General features: G+C 50.4%; 1 protein-coding gene across 1 annotated transcript in view; it reads right to left on the bottom strand.

Annotated features, from left to right (window-relative positions):
- The window catches only part of RELB (RELB proto-oncogene, NF-kB subunit), a 35,640-nt gene that overhangs the window by 4,055 nt on the left and 5,054 nt on the right, over nt 1-26,531 (bottom strand). Inside the window, exons 3-10 of the mRNA XM_084961204.1 lie at nt 22,800-23,134; nt 12,324-12,481; nt 9,648-9,739; nt 9,358-9,489; nt 7,329-7,433; nt 1,872-2,087; nt 495-563; nt 278-355 (exon numbers count right to left, since the gene is read on the bottom strand). Of these exons, the coding sequence (XP_084817330.1) occupies nt 278-355; nt 495-563; nt 1,872-2,087; nt 7,329-7,433; nt 9,358-9,489; nt 9,648-9,739; nt 12,324-12,481; nt 22,800-23,134 (1,185 nt within the window). The remainder of the gene's footprint in view (nt 1-277; nt 356-494; nt 564-1,871; nt 2,088-7,328; nt 7,434-9,357; nt 9,490-9,647; nt 9,740-12,323; nt 12,482-22,799; nt 23,135-26,531) is intronic.

Here is a 26,531-nt window from a genome sequence, read left to right as displayed (position 1 = left end):
AGTGAAGTAGGTAGGTGATGAGACTTTTCACAGGAGCTCTGAGGCTCTGAGAGGTGAGCCGCTTTGTGAGGGTCGCACACCAAGTAAATGGCCTGCAGAGGTCGGAGCCCCTGGACCGGGTCCAGAACTGCTATTCTTGCCACGTTACGTTGCCAGCTCAGTGGTGAGACACTGGCCTCGTGGGAACTCTTGGGGGACCTGAAGAGGCCAGAAGAGCAGGGCCCCAGCTCCCCCTCGGCCCACCTCGGGGACGGGCTCATTCTGAGCCGGGACCCACCTGAGCCATGGCTGGGCAGGAAGTGATCCAGGAAGGCCGGCTTTTTCCTCCGTCGTTTGCTCTCGATGCCATGGGGGTCTGAGGGAAGCCAGAGATGAGGACCCCTGGAGCCCGAGCCCCTCCTCCCCAACCCCGGGGTGGTGCAGGGCAGTGGGGTCAGCCATCCCCCGCCCCAGGGGCCTGGAGAGGGACGGGTAAAGGGGCAGACGAGACACACCAGAGCTATTGAGCTCCCCAAGCACGTCAGGCATCCCCCGTTTCCGCTTCTTGTCCACTCCGTAGCTGTCTGTTCAGGAGATACCAGAGGCATACAAAGTAATCCATTAAAAATAAGAATTAATCACAGAGGGAGTTCCCGTGGTGGCTCAGTGGGTTAAGAACCAGCCTACTATCCATGGCCTCACGCAGTGAGTTAAGGATTCAGCATTGCCGTGAGCTATGGTATAGGTCACAGATGTGGCTCAGATCTGGTGTTGCTGTGGCTGTGGCCTGAGAACTTCCACATGCCACAGGGGTGGCCCTAAAAAACAAAATGCAAAATACAAACAACAACAAAAGAGAGTTAATCATAGAGACCATTGAGGAAGTTATTGAGCTGTTCTGGTTCTGGCCCAATCGACGCAAATAGATGTCCGCATTCGAATCAGACTAAAACTTGAATCCACTTCTAGCTACACTGGCCTATTTGTTGTTTCTGGAACATCCCAGTCACAATCCTGCCTCAGGGCCTTTGCACTTGCTGTTCCAGCTGCTTAAAACACGCTTTCTCAACTCTTACCACTTCCCTGGAGAACCATTTTTTGTTTTGTTTTGTTTTGCTTTGCTTTTTAGGGCCACACCTGCAGCATATGGAAGTTCTCAGGCTAGGGGTTGAACTGGAGCTACAGCTGCCGGCCTACACCACAGCCACAGCAACACAGGGGCCGAGACTCGTCTGCGACCTACACCACAGCTCATGGCAATGCAGGATCCTTAATCCACTGAGCAAGGCCAGAGATCAAACCCACATCCTCATGGATACCAGTTGGATTCTTTTTTGTTGTGCCGCAATGGGAACTCCCTGGAGAATTGTTTAGTTATCCCCCCAAGCTCAGGTCAGCCATCCCCTCCTCCAGAAGCCCTCACTGATCCCCAAGTCTGGCTCAGGCATCCCACTCTAGGCAATCTGAGTCCCTTAGGCAATGCCTCCCAGCCCTGCCTACTCTGGTCGTCACTGTAGGAAAGTGGACCTGTCCTCCTCATAGCACTATGAGCCTCCCGAGGGCAGGACTGGGGCCATCTCGGTCACAGCTGTGTCCCCAGCTCTATCCAGCCGAAGGCCAGGTATGAGCGGCCATGCTGAGGGCAGGAATGATTAAACACTCCCCGAATGCCATAAGACGGGTACTATAATTACTGCCATTGTGCTCAGGAGAAGCCTAACACTCAGAGAGGCCAAGGTCTCACACGCAGGAAGCGGCAGCCCAGGGCTTGAACCCCAGTCTTTGCAACACTTAGCCTGCATTCTCCTGCCCCTTCCCCTTTGGGTCACCCCCAAGCAAGGCCAAAGATCTGTTCTCTGGGGTGGCGGTTCGCCCTGGGCTGTCATGGTTACCGTGGTCCCGAGGCAGGTACGTGAAGGGCAGAGGCTCACTGCAGACCCCGTCCGTGAGCCGCTGCAGGAACACGTTCACTGTCACCGGTTCGACGATCTCCAGGTCCTCGTAGGGCGGTGTCTTGAACACGATGGCGATCTGGCGGTGCACGTCGGCCTGGGAGAAGTCCGCCCGGCCTTCCCAGGAGGCTCTGCTGAACACCACTGAGATGTCCTCTGTGAGAAAGGGGGGATGTCGTCTGAGCCAGCACACTGGGTCCATCCAGGCCCCGACGCACTCGGCCTCCCCTCAGAGCAACACCGATACTCCCAAGAATAAAGTTAATCATAGAGGCAGCTCACTTTCCCTTGAGCACTGACCGCATGCCAGTCACTGTTTTAGATATTTATATAAATCGTATCTTTTTGTATGTTTGATTTTAAGTGAGAATGGTAATGATTTTTAATTTTGTTTATTTATTTATTTTGCTTCTTAGGGCCACACCTGTGGCATACGGAGGTTCCCAGGCTAGGGGTCCAAGTGGAGCAACAGCTGCCGGCCTGCACCACACCTACAGCAACCCAGGACCTGAGCCGCGTCTGCAACCTACACCACAGCTCAGCTCATGGCAACGCCGGATCCTTAGCCGGATCCTTACTTAACCCACTGAGCGAGGCCAGGGGTCGAACCCGCAACCTCATGGTTCCTAGTCTGATTCGTTTCTGCTGAGCCACAACGGAAACTCCTCTTTAAGTCTTATCTAATCCCATCTAATCCTTTAACAACCTGAAAGGCAGGCATAATTAATATTCCCACCTTGTCAGGGGCCCCCAAGTCCACCATCAGATTCAGTGATCCTCTAAGGGGACTCACAGGACTCAGCATCCAGTTAAGACTCATGGCTCTGATTTATGGCCACAAAAAGAGAGACGAATACTCAGAAAAGAGGAAAGTTACCTGGAACAAAATCCAGAGGAAACCACGTACCAGCTTCCAAGCATCCAGGCAGAGGAATCACGCAGGGTAAAACCAGTAACACCCCCACCACTGCCCCCAGCAGCAACACACACGAAATGCTTCTACCAAGGAAGCTCATGAGAAACACACTGCCCAGGGGTTTTACTGGGGGCTGGTTACTGTCCAGGGGTTTTACTGGGGGCTGATCACGTAGGCGCCCTCAACGTGGCACACATCAAAATCCCAGACTCCCAGAAGGAAAGTAAGAAATCCACACAAACCACGTTATATGGTTTAGAAACAGTGAACCAGCCACTCTGAACGTCAGAGGACGGTAGGAACCCTCTCAAAATCCAAGTTCTCAGAAACCATCCCAAGGTCAAGGTCATAAGCGGGTCTTTCAGAGCAAAACCAGGCTCAGACTTGCTAAGTTAACTCTTTTCTATACACCAACTTTATAGATGGTGAAACTGATCCTTGGAAAGTTTAAAAGACTTACCTAAGGTCACACACTGGTGGTGGAATAGTCAGGATCCAGTGTGCTATTCTGCCTGCTATTTCTCTTTCTTGTCCTATTGCGCTCTTCCCATCACACTAACTGTATACACTGAGGCTTTAGCTGGGTTGAACACACACAGATGGCCTCTAAGAGACAACACCTATGAGAAAGCTTTATAATGGACTTTAGGAAGCCCATTATATTGAGGAGAAAGCAAAGGCACAGAGAGGTAAAGTCACCTGTCCAAGGTCACACAGTGAGCAAGATAGGAATCCACATAGACAATAGATCTTCACCACCCACAACTGGGGCTTGGAGAAGTTCCTGAAATCTCTGTTTCCTCATCTTAAAGGGGAAAGTCCTAGAACTCACCTCACAGGCGTTGTTAGGAGGATTAAATTTTTCACGCCAAGAAAAGGGCTTACGAGAGGGCTTAACCTAAGAGGCGCTCCGTCCACGTGAAGTATGATGGTATCTGTCACCATTCTGCAAAATACCAGCTCCAGGTCTGGCACTCAGTAAATCCTCAGTAAACGCTAACGCGTTGTGGTATGGTTCCTGGGTAGCTGGATCCTATGCCATCCTTACACCAGCTTATTTTAGGGATGAAGAAACAGAGGCTCAGGTGGTAAAGCCACCTGCCGGAGATCAGCCAGGGACTGAAGGATGGAACAGGACTCACGTCTACCTCTAGGCATTCACCCCGGGCAGGAAGCGTTTTGCGGCCCTCATCCCAAACCCCGGGCTCCTAACAATCTCTTTGGCATTCCTCAGATCTCAGCTTAAATATCGCCTCCTCTGGGAAGCCTTCCCAGATACCCAGACCATGTCTGATCTTCCTGTTGTTCCATCTCAGTACTTCTTTTTCTTCCCTCTTACCACTACTCACGTTTGCAACTGTATTTCTTTCCCTACCTCCCGCTGACCTGAGAGCCTGGGCTTGTCTCTCACCGCCGTGCCCCAGAACTGCCTAGCACAGAGCCCAGCAGAGAGCAGCCACCTAATAACCGGGTTCTCATTCATTCAAAATGTCATAAGGCCCTTCCACTCCTGGCTACCTATCCAAAAGGATTGGAAAAGAGGTGTTCAAACTTATCCATGAATGTTCATAAAAATATCCATAACAACCAAAAGGTGGAAATGACCCAAATGCTCATCAAATGGGACAGAGCCATACCATGGAGTATTCGCCATAAACGGGAAGAAGGCTCTGCTGGCTGCCACGGCGTGGAGGAAGCCTTGTGACACTGCGAAATGAAGGCGGCCCCCGCGGTGCAGCGGATAGTAGAAGAATCCAGACACAAAAGACCACATAGTGTACAATTCTACTAGTGTAAAATGTCCGGAATTGGAGTTCCCATCATGGTGCAGTGGAAACGAATCCGACTAGGAACTATGAGGTTGCGGGTTCAATCCCTGGCCTCAATCAGTGGGTTAAGGTTGGGTGTTGCTGTGTGTAGGTCACAGGTGCGGCCTGGATCCCATGTTGCTGTGGCTGTGGCGTAGGCCAGCAGCTGTGGCTCCAATTAGACCCCTAGCCTGGGAACCTCCATATGCCACGGGTGCGGCCCTAAAAAGACAAAAATAAATAAAATAAAATAAAATAAACTGTCTAGAATAGGCTAATCCATAGAGACAGGAAATAGAACAGTGGTTGCCAGGGGCTGGAAGAGAGGGGACTCAGGTGTGACTGCCTACACAGGGACCAGGTTTCTTTTGGGGGTGCTGAAAATGCTCTGGAATGAGAGTGTACTGTTTGCACAACACTGTGAATGTAGTAATTGCTGCTGAATTGTACACTCTTTTTTTTCTTTTTCTTTTTTTGCTTTTTAGGGCTGAGCCCATGCCATGTGGAAGTTCTCAGGTTAGGGGTCGAATCTGAGCTGTAGCTGTCGGCCTACACCACAGCCACAGCAATGCTGGATCCAAGCTGCATCTACTATCTATACTGTAGCTCATGGCAAAGCTGGAACTTTTTTTGTGTGTGTCTTTTTAGGGCTGCACCCGCAGCATATGGAGGTTCCCAGGCTAGGGGTCTAATTGGAGCCACAGCTGCCGGCCTATGCCACAGCCACAGCAACGTGGGATCCAAGCCGCGTCTGTGACCTACACCACAGCTCACGGCAATGCCAGATCCTTAACCCACTGATCGAGGCCAGGAATCAAACCTGTGTCCACATGGATGCTAGTCGAGTTTGTTAACTGCTGAGCCACCAAAGCTGGATTCTTAAGCTATCGAGTGAGGCCAGGAATTGAATCCACACCCTCATGGACTCTATGTGGGGTTCTGAACCTGCTGAGCCACAGTGGGAACTCCTTGTTTGTTTTTAAGAGCAAACTTTGTGGCAAAAAAAAAAAAAAAAAAATTGTCCCCCTGAGAACCTTATGTGTGCTTGGCTCTGGACTGGGTGGTTCTGGGGACAGAGCTGTTCACCAGGACACCCCCAGGTCCTGCCCTGACAACCCAGTAGTGGGGGTAGGTGGGTGGCGATAGACAATAACTGTGCAGTCATACAGCCTGAGAAGGGGTTGTGAGGGGACCTGGCACATTCTCCCCTCTCCTCCCCTCCCGCTGCCCTCTGGCCCATTGGCCTCCTTATTCCTCCAACAACTAGACCTGCTCCTACCTCAGGGCCTTTGCACTTGCTCCTCCTCTGCCAGAATCCTCTTCCTCAATGGCCACAGAGATTCCTTGTGGTTCCAGTGTCATCTCCTGAGAGTGGGCCTCTGTGGCCCCACTAAGTAAAACTGCGCTTCAGGCCCCTTCCATCCCCTTTCTCAGCATCATCCGTCTCCAAATACTACTTTTTCACCATCTTCCTGAATGTTTTCAACTCTCTTTTACTTTTTTTTTTTTTTGCTTTTTAGGGCCATATACGAAGGTTCCCAGGCTAGGGGTCCAATCAGAGCTACACCACAGCTACAGACAGCAACGTAGGATCCGAGCTGCATCTGTGACCTACACCACAACTCATAGCAACACCGGATCCTTAACCCACTGAGCAGGGCCAGGGATTGAACCCGCAACCTCATGGCTCCTAGTCGGCTTTGTTTCCGCTGCACCATGACAGGAACTCCATCAAATTTTTATTTATTCTTAAATTTTTGGCCTCACCCATGGCATGTGGAATTTCCGAAGCCAGAGATTGAACCCATGCCACAGTGGTAACCAGAGCCACAGCAGTGACAACACCAGATCCTTAACCCATGGAGCCATGAGGGAACTCCCAACTCTTATCGTCACTCTTCTTCCCAGAAGAATGATTACAAGCACAGACCGTCTGGATTCAAATCCTGTCTCTACCTGCCCAGCCATGTGACCGTGAGCAAGTTACTTAACCTTTCTGTGCCTCGGTTTCCTCATCTGTACAAGGGAGATAACAGAATGGACCTCAGAGAACCATTAGGCAGTTAGATGATTGGATAAATGATGTATAAGGACGTGCTTATGACAGAGCTTGGCAATATAATAAGAGCGGGAGAAATGTTAGCTTTGCTGTAGCTACCGATGTTATTTATAGTAGAGTCACATGACAGAAGATGCAAAGGATAGAGAAAAGATATACATGATAAATGCAGAGTTCTCCCCAGCCACACCATCCTGCGTGGGGTTTTTTTAAAACCCTATCTGAGGAAGGGACATTTGAACAGATGTGAGGCAAGTGGAAATGTCCCCTGTTTTCTCCATCCATAGACCTTATTATAACTGTCACAAAGCATTTATTTATGCACCTCCATGATTTTGAGTCCCCGGAGCTGGTGCTGGCGAGGACCACCCGGCACCCAGTATGGCCCAGCACAAACAGGCCTCCCTCTCTGTCCACGCATGAGCGGGTGAGTGAGGGAGGGACTCAGTGACTGAATGAATCAATCAGCTGTTTCTGTCTGACTCTAAAACCAGAGTTCTGGACCCTTCTACTCGGCTCTCCTGGTTAAGCAGCTCTTTCTCGCGCTCTCACCCTTCTGGGCTCCGCGGCTACCCCTGCAAGCGCCAGACTCCTCGCTGCCCCAGGCGCCTCACCTTTCTGCACCTTGTCACACAGCAGGTAGAGCTCCTCACCACCCGTGCATGGCCCGCTCTCCTTGTTGATTCGGCAGATCCGCAGCTCTGATGTGTTTGTGGACTCTGGGAAAGAGGAGAGGAAGAGGTGCATGAGAAAAAACAAGAATTCAGTCATCAAACCCTCACCACCCTGGGCTGTGGAGTGGTGGGAAATAGAGAAGCCAGGGTGAGGGTGCCTGATCCTTCTGGAACCTGTAGTCCAGATGGAAGAAGAAGATGCTCAGGCAGGAAGGGGTTAATGGACAATCATGAATCCTGCGTGCTGAGGTCTGCTGAGTGTCTGACTGAAAGGGAGACCCTCAGACTTCAGGGAGGGGTTGGTGGGGTCAGGAGTCAGGGATGAGGGCAAATGGCCTGAAACTTGTAGTGGACACAATTTTATTTTGCCTGTCCAGCAGTCCTGGCCCTTCTTCTGTCAACATCCCTCCAATTTTCCTTCAAGGGACCACCCTCCGCATCAGTCATGGGGATTGGGTAGGGCTGAGCCTGCTCCCAGCTCAAAAATGATCATGTGCCCTAGACCTAGACCTGGCCAATCAGAGCATCGCCTCCTCTGGCCACAGCTGATTGGTCAAAGAGGAGCACGTGACCAAATCTAGGCCAATGAGAGACAGCCCTAGGACTCTGAGCAAAAATGTTGGGTAAAAGAATTTCTCTTTGGGAGTGGGGCAGTAAGTGTTAAGCTGGTAGAATGTCAGACTAGAGCTGCACACGGTTATCTTGCGTCACATGAGAGGGCCCTGCCAAGAGTGACTTTAATGTGGAAGAAGTATGACTGACAGATGGAAAGAGACCCCTAATGATACCACAGAGAACCTGGATACAGCCAGACCTGAAGCACCGTGCTACCTCTGGATATTTTTAGTTAATAGAACAAATAAATTCTTCCTCTTTTCCTTATTTGATTCAATCTCTTGCATCCATAAAAGTCCTTACTCAATTAATTCCTTCCCCATTTTGATGCTTGTGGCAGTCACTGCAGGCCAGCTAAAAATCTAACAGCCATTCCTATATCACCTCTTTCATGCCTATACCCCTGTAAAGAGGATGGAAATAAAAAAACTTATATACTTGCTTTCCCAGACTCCCTTGCAACTAGGGGTGGCCATGAGGCCAAGTTCTGGCCAATAACACATAAGCAGACATCTACCAGGGCGATTCTGAGGCATATATTATTTTCTCTATAAAACAGAGAGCTATAGGAGTTCCCATCCTGGCTCAGTGGTTAACGAACCCAACTAGGAACCATGAGGTTGTGGGTTCGATCCCTGGCCTTGCTCAGCGGATTAAGGATCTCGCGTTGTCATGAGCTGTGGGGTAGGTTGCAGATGCAGCTTGGATCCTGAGTTGCTGTGGCTGTAGTGTCAGCCTACAGCTGTAGCTCTGACTGGACCCCTAGCCTGAGAACTTCCATATGCTGCAGGTGTGGCCCTAAAAAAAAAAAAAAAAAAAAACAAAGCAAAGAGATATTATTACTCGTGCTGCCTCTTCCCAAGGGTCGCCTAGTATAGTTGTACTGGTTGCGTATTCTACAAGACTAGAAGGCCCTGTTTCTTTGGGCTACACAGTAAACACTAACCTCTAGAACTGGGCAGTGTACAGCCTGCACAGTACACAGGATGATATGGCCCATCATGCCTTGAACACAGACACAATGTCTGGAGCTGTGGCAGCCAGCTCATGACAATGAGGGAAAGGCCAAGAGAATCAGAGCTGCTGCACCAGTGTGCTGATACAGCTGAGCACCTGAGTCAGTAGGAATGGACTTGGTAAGTGAGAAAAGAAGGAAGGAAGAAAGAAAGAAAGAGAGAGAGAGAAAGAGAGAGAGAAAGAAAGAAAGAGAGAGAGAGAGAGAGGAAGAAGGAAAGAAGGAAGGAAAGAAAGAGAGGAAGAAAGCAAGCCCCTGTTTGTTCAGGCCATTGTATGTGGGGCTTTTTGGTACCTGCGGCCAAGGACAATCCTAACGGACATAGCATCCTTGACTCACTCTTGTCGTAGACGGGCTCAGAGAGCACAGGGTCCATCCGGCGCATCTGTCCTTGTGGGTCCCTGTACGAGGCCTGGAAGCAGATCCTCACGACATTCATGTCCACCTCCTGATGGTTCTTCAAGGACCCAGCTGTGACACAGAGGGAAGGCTGAGCGCGGTGGTTGGAGACCCTGGGCGGGGATGGGGGCAGGGAAGGGACGGGGCTGGGGCGATGGCGGATGCTGGAGACGGCGAGGAGGCCAGGGGTCTGGGAGGATGTGATGGCGAGGCTAGGCGTGGGGACTCACCGTTGTAGGGGTCGATGCCCAGCTGAATCTTCCGCTCGATGGCGGCCTCGATCTCCTTCTTCCTCACGCACTGGATGCCCAGGTTGTTAAAGCTGAGCGGAGGGGAGGAGATGTGAAGGCAGGTCCTCCTGAAGGGGCAGGGGGCGCCCTAACCCACAGGAAGATGCTGCCTGGGACTCGTCTCAGAGGCTGAAGCCCCCAGGCCCAGGGGTCTCAGCAGTGGGAGGGGACTGGGGTTCAAACTCTTCAGGGATGTAGAGGAATTTTCTTTCTTTCTTTCTTTCTTTTTTTTTTTTTTTTTTTTTTTTTGCTTTTTATGGCCACACCCGCAGCATATGGAGATTCCCAGGCTAGGGGTTGAATCAGAGCTACAGCTGCCGGCCTACACCACAGCCACTGCAACGTCAGATCCAAGCCACATCTGTGATCTACACCACAGCTCATTGCAACGCCGGATCCTTAACCCACTGAGTGAGGCCAGGGATCGAACCCGAAACCTCATGGTTCCTAGTTGGGTTCATTTCTACTGCACCACAACAGGAACTCCAGATGTCGAGGATTCTTGAGAGAATCTGGGAACACATCTTATCTTTACCACATGAAAACACTGGTTGACCTCATTTATAATTAGAAAGTTACAAGTCAGACACCAATGTAATGCGGATTTTTAAAAACTCACCAAAACAGCAAAGATCAAAATGTTTGAGGGAGTCCCCATTGTGGCTCAATGGGTTACAAACCCTATTAGTATCCATGTGGCTGTGGGTTGGATCCCTGGCTTTGCTCAGTGGGTTAAGGATCCATCATTGCTGTGAATTGTGGTGTAGGTCACAAACGTGGCTTGGAACTGGCATTGCTGTGGCTGCGGCATAGGCCAGCAGGAGAAACTCCAATTCACCCCCTAGCCTGGAATCCATATACCTCATGTACAACCCTTAAAAGCAAAAAAAAAAAAAAAAAAGTTTGATAATACCCTTTGCTCTCGAGGTTGTGGAGAATCAGACACTCTCACCTGTTGCTGGTGGGACTGTACTGCCCCAGCAATCACATATTGGAGAAAAACATGGCAGTATTCATTCATTCCACCAGTGTTTCCTGAGCACCTACTGTGTGCCAGGGACTGTGCTAGGTGCTGGGGAAGACAGCAGGGAACAAAAGAGGCGAAATCCCTGCTCTCAGGGAGATGACATTTTCACTAAATTATGAATCACTGAAAGTATCAATGCACAGACTTAGGGCCAGCAATTTCATTTCTAGGAATTCACCTTAGAGAAGAAAGGGTATATATGTGAAGCTATTCATTGCAGCACAGTTAGTAATAGACCACCAAGAGATTGGAAGCATTGTGGATGCCCATTAACAAAAACTTATTCAATTAATTGTGTACATCTGTGTACTGGAATACTATGCAGGCAATAAAAAGGATAGGACGACTCTAAGTGTATTGATAGAAATGACCTCTAATTTGTTTCCTGTCGTGGCTCGTCAGAAACAAATCTGACTAGTAACCATGAGGAAGCATGGCCTCACTCAGTGGGTTAAGGAGCTGGCATTACTGGAAGCTGTGGTGTAGGTTGCAGACATGGCTGGGATCCTGCATTGCTGTGGCTGTGGTGTAGGCTGGCGGCTACAGCTCCTATTCAACCCTTAGCCTGGGAACTTCCATATGCCGCGGGTGTGGCCCCAAAAAGCGAAAAAGAAAAGAAAAAATAATGAAAGAAATGACCTCTACAATGTACTGGACCATAAAAGCAAGGTCCACGAGTTCCCTGGTGGCACAGCAGGTTAAGGATCTGGTGTTGTCACTGCTATGACGCAGGACCAATCCCAGGCCCAGGAACTTTCACATGCTGCGGGTGTGGCTAAAAAAAAAAATTCCAACTACACAAAAAAAGAAAAGCAAGGTGCATATGCCTGTAACCATTTACAAAGGAAGGAAAAAAAATATACGTACAGCATATCTTCAGTTGCCTCCAGGAAGGGGCACTGGTGGCTGGAGAACCAAAGATGGAAGGAAATGTCTTTTACTTTTTTTTTTTTTTTTTTTTTTTTTTTTGTCTTTTTAGGGCTGCACCTGCAGCATGTGGAGGCTCCCAGGCTAGGGGTCTAATTGGAGCTGCAGTTGCCAGCCTACACCACAGCTACAGCAAGGCCATATCTGAGCCGCGTCTGTGACCTACACCACATCTCACGGCAACGCCGGATCCCAAACCCACTGAGCGAGTCCAGGGATCGAACTTGCAAACTCATGCTTCCTAGTCGAATTCGTTTCTGCTGCGCCATGACGGGAACTCCAGGAAAAATATTTTTCACTGCACACCTTTTAATTTTTTATTCATTAAAAACATATAATTCGTAAAGCAAAAGAAAGAATGGGTCTTGCATGACATCAGGTCTGGAACCAAATCCCAGCTGTGCCATGGCCCTCTGGGCTCCTTCACCTTCCCGAGCCTCAGTTTCCTCCTCTACAAAATGGGCATAAATGTAATGCACAGGAATGTGTGCGCAGCAGGGCTGAAGGCCTAGGGAGGACCCTCCACTGCCCCCAGGCCTCGGTCTCCCCATCTAGGAAATGCAGGGGCTGGCGAAGCTGCCCCTGGCCCTAAGGCTTTCCAGGGTGGTCCTCAGCCCCTCAAAATCTCCATGAGCAAGGGTCAGGGGTCAGGGGTCAGGTACCTGTGCCGGGGGCTGACATGAGGCCGCAGCCGCACCCTGCAGACGCCGTCCGTGCAGTCCTTGCCCACCAGGCTGTGGGGGTGAACTCGGTGAGGCCAGTCCTTCCACACCAGGCACGCAGTCACCTCCACCTCCCGCAGCCCTCCACAGTCCCGGAGCTGCAGGAAGACAGGTGCTCTTAGAGTCCCACTGCAGACACCTGCACGCATCCCCATGCCCTGGGCCCCTGCTAGCTTCCCAATGCTCTCCCCTCTCCCCCCATTGATGGCCGAGTGTTGATTTAAGATCTCCCCCCACTTTTTTTTTGCTTTTTAGGGCCACACCTGCTGCATATGGACGTTCCCAGGCTAGGGGTGGAATCGGAGGCTGCCAGCCTACACCACAGCCACAGCAACGCAGGATCCGAGCCCTGTCTGCGACCTACACCACAGTTCATGGCAACACCGGTTCCTTAACCCACTGAGGCCAGGGGTCGAACCCACAACCTCATGGTTCCTAGTCAGATTCGTTTCCGCTGTGCCACGGTGGGAACTCCTAAGATCCCTCTGAGATCCTAAACGGGAGGCTTCCATCCTAGGGGCCTCATAAAGTGAAAGCTGCCCCACAGACATACTTTCATTGGCCACTCGACTTTTACAAAACTGGTTACACGCACAGTCCCCAAGTGTGGCCCTCATGTAACATGCTAATATGGAGAGACCTGATAGATACCACCTGGACCAGGTGGTCAAGGTCAGTGTCACCAACATGGGGCCAAAATAACACAGGCATCCCCTTCTAGGACTTCTATGACAGCCCCTCCGAAGGCTTAACACCTGAATCTAATCATGAGAAAACATCAGACAAGCCCAAACTGCGGGCCACCCAGTCAAAAATATCAGTGTTGGAGCTCCCCTTGTGGCTCAGTAGTATAAGAACCTAACTAGTATCCATGAGGACTCGGGTTCGACCCCTGGCCCCGCTCAGTGGGTTAAGGATCTGGTGTTGCTGTGAGCTGCGCAGTGCAGGTCTCAGACATGGCTGAGATCCTGCACTGGTATAGGCCAGCGGCTGTAGCTCTGACTAGACCCCTAGCCTGGGAACTTCCATATGCTGAGGGTGTGGGCCTAAAGAAAAAAAAAAAAGGTGTCGGAGTTCCCTGGTGGCCTAGTAGATTAGGGATCTGACTTGTCACTGCATAGGCTTGGGTCACTGCTGTGGCAGGGGTTCAATCCCTGGGAACTTCTGCATGCTGCAGATGTGACTGAAGGAAAAAAAAAAAAAGATGAGTGTCATATTTTGGGTTAAAAGACAACAAAATAATGTATTTTGACCTGGCTGGTAGTTACACAGTATGTACATTTGTCAGAATTCCTAGAGCTATATACACTTAAGATTTCAGCACATGTAACTCCATTTTTTTGTTTTGTTTTTTAGGGCTGCACCCTAAAAGTTCCCAGGAAGTTCCCAGGCTAGGGGTTGAACTGGAGCTGCAGCTGCCAGCCTGTGCCATAGCCACAGCATCGCAGGATCCAAACTGCATTTGCAAACTACATCACAGCTCACAGCAACACTTGGCTCCCCAACCCACTGAGTGAGGCCAGGATTGAACTGGCATCCTCATGGATATTAGTCAGATTCATTTCCACTAAGCCACAATGGGAATTCCCAAATATAACTCAATTTTTAAAAAAACGCAAAGTGGGAGTTTCTCCACCGATGGGATGGGTGGCGTCTCTGCAGCACAGGGATGCAGGTTCTATTCTTGGCCCAGCACAGTGGGCTAAAAAGACAGCTGCGGTGTAGGTCATAACTGCAGCTCAGATCTGAACTCTGGCTCAGGATCTCTGTATGCCATGGGTCGGCCGAGAAAGGAACAAAAGAAAGAGGCAAAGTGGAGTTCCTGCCGAGGTGCAGTGGGTTAAGAGTCCAACTGCAGTGGCTCAGGTCACTGCAGAGACACGGGTTTGATCCTCATCTCAGCACAGTGGGTTAAAAGGATACAGCGTTGCCACAGCTGTGGCATAGGTAGCAGCTGTGGCTCAGATTCAGTCCCTGGCCTGGGAACTTCCACATGCTGTGAGCGCAGTCATAAAAAAAAAAAAAAATTAGATAAAAAATGCAGAGAAGGAGTTGTGGCTCAGTGGTTAATGAATCTGACTAGGAACCATGAGGTTGTGGGTTCAGTCCCTGGCCTTGCTCAGTGGGTTAAGGATCTGGCATTGCCGTGAGCTGTGGTGTAGGTGGCAGATGTGGCTCGGATCCCGTGTTGCTGTGGCTGTGGCATAGGCTGACAGCTATAGCTCCGATTAGACCCCTAGCCTGGGAACCTCCACATGCTGCAGGTGCAGCTCTAGAAAAGGCAAAAAGACCAAAAAAAAAAAAAAAAAAAACCCAAAAAACAAAATTTTTCCCCATAACTTTTTTTTTTTTTTTTTTTTTGCCACACCTTCGGCATATGGAAGTTCCTGGGCCAGGGATCAAACTCATACCACAGCAGTAGGATCCTTTACTGCGAGGTCACCAGGGAACTCCCTCCTGTAACTTTCAAATGCACTGAATTTTCAAGGCCTGGCAATCATCACGCTAACTGAGAGAAGACTACATTTTGTTCAGACTGAAAATTGTTCACTTTGGAAAATCCTGTCACCGATAGTAACCCTGGATATGTGCTTGTTACGTCACCATGTCCACCGGGCTGGGTCAGGCTGTGTTCATGGCTGCAGTATTAACAAAGTCAAAAGCAACTGCTACTTTGTTTACATTTCCCTGAGGCTGCACTCAAGAGTTTACACACTGAAATAAATGTGTGTATATAGGCTATTATCGTTTCCTTTTATTTATCCTTCATACTAAAGTTGGGGCATTATAAAGGAGTTCCCTGGCTGCCTGGCAGTTAAGGATCCGGTGTTGTCACTGCTGTGGTGTGGGTTCCAGCCCTAGTGTGGGAACTTCTGCATGCTGCAGGTGTGGCCAAATAAGTAAGTAAATAAATAAATAAATGAATAAAGTTGGGGCATTACGGATGTTCCATCCCTGGTCTGGGCTGATGATGAGTAGAGGTAGGTGATATTGTCTATAAATTTCATTGAGTCCTACAGGATTAAAACCATTCATTTAAACAGCTGTAACCTCAGGAGATTGTGAAAATTCAGAGTCAACAGTTTTAGGAGTTATGAAGAGTGTAAGGCTGAAAGGTTTTCATCTCTGAGATGTCACATGAGGTTGTGTGTGGAGAAGACATTACGCCTTGGAGTCCGTTAGATCTGGTGCCAAATCCAAGGTCTACCACTGGCCACCTGCGTGATGAAGCTCTCTGCTCATGCCATCCTTATCTGTAAAATAGGTCTTATTAAGTACCTGGCACACAGGACCACCTAGTAAATGGCAGTAATAACTAGAATAAAATTGCTGTGTACACCTGAGCAAGTAACTTACCCTCTCTGAGCCTCGGTTTCGTTCTCTGAAAGATGGGGATACAATGTTGGCCATTTACTGTTCTAACTCTCTGAAATCAAAACTAACACAATGGGGAGTTCCCTGGTGGCCTAGCGGCTAGGACTTGGTGATTTCGACTTCAGCCTGGGTTCCATCCCTGGTCTAGGAACTGAGATCTTACATGAAGCTGCTGCATGCTCAGCCACAAAAAAAAAAAAAAAAAAAAAAAAAAAAAAAAAAAAAAAAGAGTTCCCTTGTGGTACAGCAGGTTAAGGATCCAGTGTTGTAATTGCAGTGTCTCGGGTGGTTCACTCCCTGGAACAGAAACTTCCATATTACACAGGCATGGCAAAAATAAATAAATAAATAAAGCAAGAAGAGAAAACCCCAATACTAGAAAAATCGCCTGGGGAGACTTAGAAATAAAAAGCTGGGGAAAACCGAGCCTCATAGTATCACCCCACAGATAATTTACTAATTACAAAAGGAAAGCTGCACCTTTACCATTAAGAGACTTTTTTTTTTTTTTTTTTTTTTGTCTTTTCAGGGCTGCACCTGCGGCATATGGAGGTTCCCAGGTTAGGGGTCTAATCGGAGCTACAGCTGCCGGCCTACCCCACAGCCACAGCAATGTCAGATCTGAGCCGCGTCTGTGATCTACACCACAGCTCATGGCAATGCCGGATCCTCCACCCACTGAGCGAGGCCACGGATCGAACCCACATCTGCATGGATCCTAGTCAGATTCGTTTCCTCTGCACCAGAACGGCAACTCCACAATGGAGAGACTTGTTGGTCACTACCTGTTGTGAGCTAAGCTGCACCCCCTCAAATTCATACATTGAAGCCCTAGCCACCCGGTACCTCAGAAGGTGACTTTATTTGGAGATAGAGCCTTTCGAGGAGTATATTTCCTTTTTATTTTTATTTATTTATTTATTTTAGGGCCACGCCTGCGGCATATGGAGGTTCCCAGCCTAGGGGCTGAATCAGAGCTATAGCCATCGGCCTCCACCACAGCCACAGCAATGTCGGATCCAAGCCACATCTGTGACCTACACCACAGCTCATGGCAACACTGGATCCTTCACCCACTGAGCAAGGCCTGGGATCAAACCTGTGCCCGAATGGTTACTAGTCAGGTTCTTAACCTGCTGAACCTCAATGGAAACTCCAAGAGGTGAGTAAATTATGGAGGCCTCAGGGTGGGCCCTAATTCAATCTGTGTCGTGACCACATCAGAAGAGGAAATGTGGACACAGAGACATCAAAGCCGACGGGGAGGAAAGACCATGTGACGACATGGCAAGAAGACGGCCATCCGCAAGCCAGGGAGGGAGGCCTCAGAAGAAGCCAGCCTCGCCGAGAGCTGGATTGTGGAGCCCAGCCTCCAGAACTGTGAGACAATAAATTCCTGTGGTTCAAGTCACCCAGTCTGTGGTAGCTTGTTACGGCAGCCGGAGCTGACCTCATCCACCACCTTAACCACAGGCTCCCGCTCGGCCTCCGATACTGGGACGAAGCAGCGCCCCGTGTGCCGTGATGTGGGACTCTGAGAGGGGAACAGCATCGCTGCTGAGGTGTTCCCGCCGCCACAAAGAAGCTGATCGCATCTGGAAACGGCCCATGAGCCCAGAGTGTGGGACTTTCTATAAAACACCTTTCCTGTCCTCCGCAAACGTCCATATCCTCAAGGGCGAGGGCACACTGAAGAACTAACTCAGGTCAGAGGACACCCAAAACCCCTCGGGCTGGAAGCCCAAGATCAGGGCGCCGGCGCAACTGGGTTCTGGTGGCACTCTTTCAGGTACAGGCTGTGTCACCGTGTCCTTACATGGTGGAAGGGGCCGGGAAGCTCCCTGGGGCCTCCTTCTTTTTTCTTTTTAGGGCAGCAACTGTGACATATGGACGTTCTCAGGCTAAGGGTCGAATCAGAGGCGCAGCTGCTGGCCTACACCACAGCCACAGCCACGCCAGATCCGAGTTGTGTTTGCGGCCTACACCACAGCTGATGGCAACGCCGGATCCTTCACCCACTGAGTGAGGCCGGGGATTGAACCTGCGTACTCATGGATGCTAGTCAGATTCGTTTCTGCTGAGGCATGACGGGAACTCTGGGTTAGGGTTTAAATATATGAAATGAGGGGGGACACAGACATTCAGGCCATAGCAAGACCTGGCACCTGGATGCAGCCCAGGACCCTGGACTGGATATTAAACAAGAAGACAAGAGAACCACAGCTATAAAGCCTATCTGGGGACAGTGGGGATCATTGGAATATGGATTTAATCTTAATATCTTCACATGAATTAGAGTGTGATCATGGTGTTGGGATTATGAAGATCCTACATTGTAGGAAAATGTTCTGGTTCTTGAGAAATCGACACTGAAACATTTTGGGCCAGGAATCACACGTCTGACTCACTTTCCAATCTCCCTCTGTCAATATCTATGTAGAGAGAGAGACACACAAAGCAAACATGGCAAAAAGAACACGGGCATTGGCTGTGCTTTTCTTTTTTTTTTTTTTTTTTTTTCTTTTTTTCCTTTTTTCTTGTCTTTTTTTTTCACTGCGCTATTTTTTTTTTTAATTTTTTTCCCCACTCATTGCACTATTCTTGTCTATTTTGTGCAGGTTTAAAATTTTTCCTAAAATTGAGGAGTTCCAAAGTTCTTGTCATGGCTCAGTGGTTAATGATCCTGACGAGGATCCATGAGACCTCAGGTTCCATCCCTGGGCTTGCTCAGTGGGTGAAAGATCCGTTGTTGCTGTGGCTATGGCATAGGCCGGCAGCTACAGCTCCGATGTGACTCTAGCCTGGGAACCTCCATATACTGCAGGTGGGGCCCTAAGAAGACAAAAATAAATAAATAAATAAAAATAAAATAAAATCAAGGAGTTCCCACTGTGGCACAGTGAGTTAAGGACCAGTATTGTCTCTGCAGCAGCGGGTCACTGCCGGGACTCGGGTTGGCCCCCACATGGGTGGCCTGAAACGAAACAAAAACGAAAAACAAAAAAACCTAAATTTCCAAAAATTCAGGCATAAAGTTCAAAAAAGAGCCCTTATCAAATTGGAAATACAAATTTTTTTTATTTTTTTGTCTTTTTGTCTTTTCTAGGGCTGCACCCACGGCACATGGAGATTCCCAGGCTAGGGGTCTAATCAGAGCTACAGCTGCCGGCCTACACCACAGCCACAGCAACGCCAGATGTGAGCCGTGTCTGTGACCTACACCACAACTCACCTTACGGCAACACCGCATCCTTAACCCACTGAGTGAGACCAGGGATTGAACCCACAACTTCGTGGTTCCTAGTCGGACTTGTTAACCACTGAGCCACGACGGGAACTCCGGAAATACAAGTTAAAGATAGATAAGGGGCTATGCAATTGCCCCTCAATCATCACACTTGGCTGTTTCTGAAAATTCAGTGATGGATTGTACACGTGAAAGTAAACCTTTTTTTTTGGCCACCCTGGCAGGGCCAGGGATGCAACCTGTGCCCCAGCAGTGACAATGCTGGACCCTTAACCACTAGGCCACCAGGGAACTCTGAGTAAACCATTCTTTTATACCCCACGCCCATGTTTTTTGGGGGGTATAAAAGAATGCTGCTTTTGGCTATGATGCCTGGAGCCAAATCCAGCCACCTGGCTAGTACGGGGCCCTGCACGCCCACGCTGGGCCATCTCCCTGTTTCCTCACAGTGTTCTCTGAGGGGCGGGAGCTTCACCCCCATTTTACAGATGAGGAAACTGAGGCCAGGAGAAGCCGTGGGCTTTCCCTAATCCCCACAGCTGGTGTGACAGAACCAGGACTCCAACCTGAGATGTTCTGACTCTAAAATCCAGACATGTTGGGGGTAGGACATCGTTGTCTGCTTGTCATCTAAATAAAGCCCCGAGGACAGACCCCACTGAGGGAGAGGAGAGGGAAGCAGATCGCACACCTGGGACCTGGGACCTGGGGCCGGTGTCAGGGGAGGAGTTGCTCAAGTGTCTGAGGCTTCACGGGTGAACAGGAAGTGACCAGGCTGCGCGCACAGAGCACTCCAGGTGGGAGGGTGGCAAGTGAGGTGGGGCTGGAGTTCACCTCGTGGCACAGCGGAAACAATCCAACTAAGAACCATGAAGGTGCGGGTTCGATCCCTGGCCTCATTCAGTGGGTTAAGGATCTGGTGTTGCCATGATCTGTGGTGTCAGTTGCAGACGCGGCTTGGATCTGGTGTTGCTGTGGCTGTGGTGTCGGCTGGCAGCTGCAGCTCTTATTCTACCCCTAGCCTGGGAACCTCCCTATGCCATGGGTGAGGCCCTTTAAAAAAAAAAAGGAAAAAAAAAGTAAGGGGGGCCCTGGCTGGGAACAGGTAGCAGATGGCAGACCATGAAAGGTCTTAGAGTCCCAGGGAGGAGCTTAGGCTTCCTCCTGAGGACACGTGGGAGCCAAGGGAGGAATCTGAAAAGGGGAGGGGAGCAGATGTGTGATTTAACAGCACCCCTCTGGCTGTCCCGTCAGTGGAAACCTGGAGGAGGCGGAGAGCTGGGTCCCAGGGAGGAAGCTGGAGGTCAGGGAGCAGCTGGGCCAGGACCCACAGCTAGTGGGAAATGAGGACACAATCCAGATTCCGTTTGTGCAAAGATCCAGAAACACATGAAGCCTCCATAGAGAGACACAAGGAACCAGCAATTCCACTTCCAGAAGTTATGTGAGTGACACACAGGAAGGGGATTAGAGATGAAGCGAGACACTTTCTACGACCCCACTGTAATAGCGGGAGTCAGCAAACGACCTAAACACCCTTTGGTCAGAGACTTGCACATTATATGCTCACCTATCCGCACAGCGGGGAAGAGATGCTGGAGAGACTAAGGCAGCAGTTCCCGTTGTGGCTCAGCAGTTAACGAACCCACCTGGTGTCCATGAGGACAGATTCCCTGGCCTCGTTCAGTGGGTTAAGGATCCGGCATTGCTGTGAACTGTGGTGTAGGTCACAAACGCAGCTTGGATCCGCATTGCTGTCGCTATGGTTTAGGCTGGTGGCTACAGCTCTGATTCAACCCCTAACCTAGGAACCTTCATATACTGCAGGTGCACCCCTAAAATACATATATATATATATATAAAACAGAGAGACTAAGCTTCAGTCATGCTGATATGATCTCAGCTCCAAGATATATTCGGGGTTTTTGGTTTTTTTTTTTTTTTGGCCATGCCCAAAACATGCTAAGTTCCTGGGCCAGGTATCAAACCCACACCACAGCAGTGACAACCCTGGATCCTTAACCACTAGGCCACCAGGGAATGCCTTTTTTAAAATTTTTATTTATTTAATTTCTGTTTATTTTTCTTTTCTTATTTATTTATTTATTTATTTATTTATTTTTGTCTTTTTAGGACCACAGCCATGGCATATGGGGGTTCCCAGGCTAGGGGTAGAATCAGAGCTACAGCTGCTGGCCTACACCACAGCCACAGCAACGAGGGATCCTAGCCAATTCTGCGACCTATGCCACAGCTCATGGCAACACTGGATCCTTAACCCACTGGGCAAGGCCAGGGATCGAACCTGCGTCCTCATGGATGCTAGTTTCCGCTGAGCCAGGAACTCCAAGGAATGTCTTTTTTAAAATTGCAGTGTAGTTGATTTACAAATGTTGTGTTAACTTCTGTACAGCAAAGTGACACAGTTATACATTCATATATATTTTTATAATACATATTTTAGGAGTTCCCGAGTGGTTTAGCGGAAACAAATCCAACTAGGAACCATGGGGTTGCGGGTTCGATCCCTGGCCCCGCTCAGTGGGTTAAGGATCTGGCGTTGCCTTGACCTATGGTGTAGGTCGCAGGTGCGTCTTGGATCCAGGGTTGCTGTGGCTGTGGTGTAGGCCGGTGGCAACAGCTCCGATTAGACTCCTAGCCTGGGAACCTCCATATGCATGGGTGCAACCCTAAAAAGACAAAAATAATAATAATATATATCTTATATACGTATATAGACTGTTTTTTTTGGCTTGAGTATAATGTTTAATGTAAGATTCGTGGATTGGGAGAGTCGGTACAAAGCTAAGAGATTCAGTTCTAGTCAGTGAGTTAACAGCTTAGGCATCTGACCTATGCCACAGCTGTAGCAAGGCCAGATCCTTTATTATTTTTTTTGTCTTTTTGTTGTTGTTGTTGTTGTCTTTTTAGGGCGGCACCCTCGGCATGTGGAGGTTCCCAGGCTAGGGGTAGAATAAGAGCTGCAGCTGCTGGCCGACACCACAGCCACAGCAACGCCAGATCTGAGCCTCATCTGCAACCATTATCATGGCCCATGGCAACCCCAGATCCTTAACCCACTGAGCGAGGGCACGGATCGAACCCACAACCTCACGGACACTATGTCCAGTTCTTAACCCAGTGGGGCACGATGGGAACTCCAGATATTATTAGTATTTTCCCGTTTGGAGAGGGGGAGGCACACAGGGACTAAGTAACCTGCCCAAGGCTGCACAGCTAGTAAATGGAAGAACCGAGATTCGAACCCAGGCACTCTGATTCTTAACGATGGTGAACCAGGAGGCTACACTGCCCTACCTGCAATGGTCATTTTGATCAACACCGTCAAGTTGCCAAAAAGAAGGTCTTTCTTTAAGTGCTTTTTTTTTGTCTTTTTAGGGCGCACCCACGTCATGTGGAGGTTCCCAGACTAGGGGTCTAATCAGAGCTGTAGCTGCTGGCTACGCCAGAGCCACGGCAACGCCAGATCCAAGCCGAGTCTGCGGCCCACACCACAGCTCACGGCAACGGCGGATCCTTAACCGGCTGAGCAACTCCAGGGACTGAACCGGCATCCTCATGGATCCTAGTGGGGTTTGTTAACCACTGAGGCACGACGGGAACTCCCTTTTTAGTGCTGTTGTGAATTTAAGGCCAAATGACTGTACTATCATCCACTCAACAATAGCAACGGCAATAATAATAACCACCATCAAATACATGAATAAATAAACACAGGCATATGAATTTGGGAGGCAGGGGAGAACGCGAGCCCCGCTGACCCCGGTCCCCACCTCGATGGCGGGCAGCGTCTTGCTGGCCTCGGTGCTGCTCTCCCCCAGGATGCTGCCGGCGGAGCGGCCCTCGCACTCGTAGCGGAAGCGCATCCCGCGCTGCTTGGGCTGCTCAGTGATGACCAGGTGCGGCCGCGGCCCGGGGCCTGGGGGCACCAGCCGGCCCAGGGGGCAGCCCCAGGCGGGCGGCGTGGCCGGGGGCGCCGCGGGGCCGAGGGTGACGGTGCTCAGGGAGGCCGCCCCGCGGGACACCAGGCGCGGCAGCCCCTCGCCGGCGCCCGGCGGCGCCCCCTCCAGGCCAAAGCCATTCTCCTTGATGTACTCGTCAATGATCTCTGCGGGAGAAGCAAAAACTGGGGGTGACCCTGATTGTTAAAGAAAAGGCCTTCTGACCCCCAGACTTGTGACTCCCTCGCCTTTTCCTGTCCATTCATTTCTTCAAGACATATTTCTTGTGGACCAAGCACAGGGGCTTTAGTGATGAACCCCAACACGACCCTACTCTCCTTCTTGCAAATAGTGCCCCAGCCTCAGTCCCCCAAGGGTCCCCCAGTTCTTGAAGCCGTAGACCGGAGGGATCTGCGCGGGGAGGGGGAGTGCGGGTCTGGTTTCTCCTTCTCCTGCACCTTCAGGTCCACTTGCTTCCAAAATAGCTGCTGCATCCATGCCTCCATCACCTCTCTCCTGGATCAAGGTAGGGCCAAGTGACAGGTACCCCTACCTCCACCTTGCTCCATTTAATAACAGAAATGGCAGCTGCTCTACCCAAGCTGTTCCCATCTCAGAAAGCGGCCCCACTGTCCAGAGCCCTCAAGCTGCAAGGCTGTGCCTCTTGGGCAGCAGCTCAGCATCCCACAGCCGCTATGTCCAGTCCATGAACTTCTGCCTCTACCTTAAATATGTATTACATTCCCACCGCTTCTCCCTGCCCCACCGTCCCCATCGTGTCCCATCAGAACCATTGCCCCAGGTCCCCACCTGGCCTCTTCCAGTCTGTCCCCCACACGTGGGCAGAGGGATCTGATGTCAGACCCTGTCCCCATCTGCACAGAAGCCTCCTGTGGCTCCCAGCCCCCTCAGAGTCAAAATCAACACCATCTTCACATAAAACCCTCAACTCCACACTTGTCTTTGACCCTTGACTCTGACCTAAGAGCCTTGGGTGGATGCCCCTCCCCCGGATCCACCCCCAGCTGTCCTGGGCCTCTCCCCTCACCCCGCTCACCACCCTCTAGTCTCTTTTCTGTTGCTTGCACCCACCATGCTTGGCCCTCCTCAGGGCATTGTACTTGCTCCTCCATCTGTCTGACCCATGCGTCCCCCCCCCCCCCCCCCGCTTCAACCCGTACTGACTCCTCATCCTTCCAGTCTCAGCTCGCCTCTTCAGAAAGCTCTGATCTAGGAGGTCCTGTTGTGGTTCAGTGGAAACAAACTCAACTAGTACCCGTGAGGACACGGGTTCGATCCCTGGCCCTGCCAAGTAGGTTAAGGATCTGGCATTGCTGTGAGCTGCGGTATAGGTCGCAGACGCGGTTCCAATATTGCACTGCCGTGGCTGTGGCTGTGGTCTAGGCCGGCAGCTACAGCTCTGATTAGATCCCTAGTCTGGAACCTCCACATGGCGTGGGTGAGGCCCGAAAAAGCAGAAAGGCCTGATCTAATATCTTTTCCCCAGGCCTCTTCCCCTGTTTCCTTCACAGACCTTAGTCCAATCCAACATCATCGTGTTCTTTATTCTTTGTCTTACTCTCTCCATCACTAGAGCATCTGCTCTGAGAGGGTGGGGACTGGGGTTTGTGGCTGAATCTCCGGTGCCTAGAACAGTGCCTGGCCTGCAGCAGGTGCTCAATACAATTCACTGAGGGAATGAACAATAGTCGTAGTAATAGTAACTAACCCTCAAGACAGCGGACATTTGCTGCATCTAAGTGTCGAGTGCTGCTAAGTACCTTGGGGACACATGACTTTGTTAAAATCCCCCAGCCGTCCCAGCAGTTATACTGTGACCCTCTCCCCAGCTAAGAAGGCCAAGGTCCCCTTCCTTGAGCACTTGGAGTCCTCAGCCTCCCCCCAGAACTGCCCTGTGATACTCACCCAATTCATCTGTGGAAGGAAGAGAAAGAGAAAAGTGAGGTCCGTGAGGCGGTCAAGACGTTCATCTTTTAAGACTGATTCCCCAGCCCCCAGCCCCCAATTCTTCCCCCTTGCCCCTCCCTCCGTCCTGTAGGAAATGTTGGGCTCAACTCCCTGGGGTGTCTAACCCCAACCCCCATCTCCCCCTCCTGGCCTACCCTTCCTTCAGCTTCCAATGTTGGGGTCCCAGCTTGGGCTACCCTCAAATGCCTCCCCCAAAACATTTAGTCCAGGGATTATGAAACATTGTTGAGGAGTTCCCGTTGTGGCACAGTGGAAATGAATCTGACGAGTATCCATGAGGACTGGGGTTTGATCCCTGGCCTTGCTCAGTGGGTTAATGATCCTTGTTTCAGTGAGCTGTGGTGTAGGTTGCAGACACGGCTCTGATCAAGTGTTGCTGTGGCTGCGGAGTAGATTGGCAGCTGCAGCTCCAATTCGACCCCTAGGCTGAGAACCTCCATATGCCATGGGTGCAGCTCTAAAATAAAACATAACAAAACAATTCTCATTGAGAATCCGAGGAAAAGTCAAAGGTCTCATTATCACTAGGAAAAAAATATAGTCACCCAAGATTTTAAACAAAATGTTGGAGGCGTTCTTGTCATGGCTCAGCGGTTAACAAACCCAACTAGCATTCATAAGCAGGCGGGTTCGATCTCTGGCCTCACTCAGTAGGTTAAGGATCCAGTGTTGCCTTGAGCTGTGGTATAGGTCACAGGCTTGGATCCTGAGTTGCTGTGGCTGTGGCTGTGGCCTGTGGCTACAGCTCTGATCCAATTGGATCCCTAGCCTGGGAACTTCCATATGCCATGGGTGCGGCCCTGAGAAGACAAAAAAAAAAAAAAAAAAGTTGGAGTGACCCTTGGGAGTTCCCTGGTGGTCTAATGGTTAGGATTCAGAGCTTTTACCCCTGCAGCCTGGGTTCAGTCCCTGGTCTGGGAACTGAGATCCCACATCAAGCCACTGCACGCTGTGGCAAAAAATAAAATAAAATAAAATAAAATAAAAATAAAGGCCTTCCCTTGAGGCACAGTAGGTTAGTGATCTCATGTTGTCACTGCAGCAGCTTGGGTGGCTGCTGTGGCACAGGTTCGATCCCTGACTTGAGAACTTCCACATGCTGCAGGAGAGGCAAAAAAATAAAAAAGGCCACCTCGGACCCTGAGAGGATGGTGTCTAAAGATCCAAGGAGGCAGATCCTCCACCTCCGGGCAAGCACCCACTCTGCATCCCGTGCCAGTCCCCCAGCAGGGCCCACTCGGTATCCAGGATTCGCTCCTGCTTGCTGAGCAGGGAGGCCAGCCGTGCTGGAGAAGCCCCCTATCACCTCGTCAGGAAAGCTCAGCCCTGGAAGGAGTCGTGGAGGAACTGAAACCAAGCTCCTGACATTCCACAGACAGAAGAAGGTGGAGCCCAGAGGGAGCAAGGAAGCCTTGGGGTCACATGGCAAGGAACGACAGGCCAGGGCCAGATGCCCCACCCAGGGTTCCTGCACGGGCCACTCGCCATGGAATTATGGCTGACCCGCCCTGCTGCCAGGCCTGTTCTCCTCCTCCACTCTCTGGGAGTGGCTCCTGGCAGCCAGACCTTTGCTCC

Source organism: Sus scrofa, chromosome 6, assembly GCF_054392235.1.
Source record: "Sus scrofa isolate SSC_HxYL_T2T_F1_AM1 chromosome 6, Sscrofa_HxYL_maternal_Yorkshire_Landrace_v2.0, whole genome shotgun sequence".
NCBI lineage: Eukaryota > Metazoa > Chordata > Mammalia > Artiodactyla > Suidae > Sus > Sus scrofa.
The sequence above is the reverse complement of the archived record's forward strand: the minus strand, read 5'-3'. Positions and strand labels throughout refer to the sequence as shown.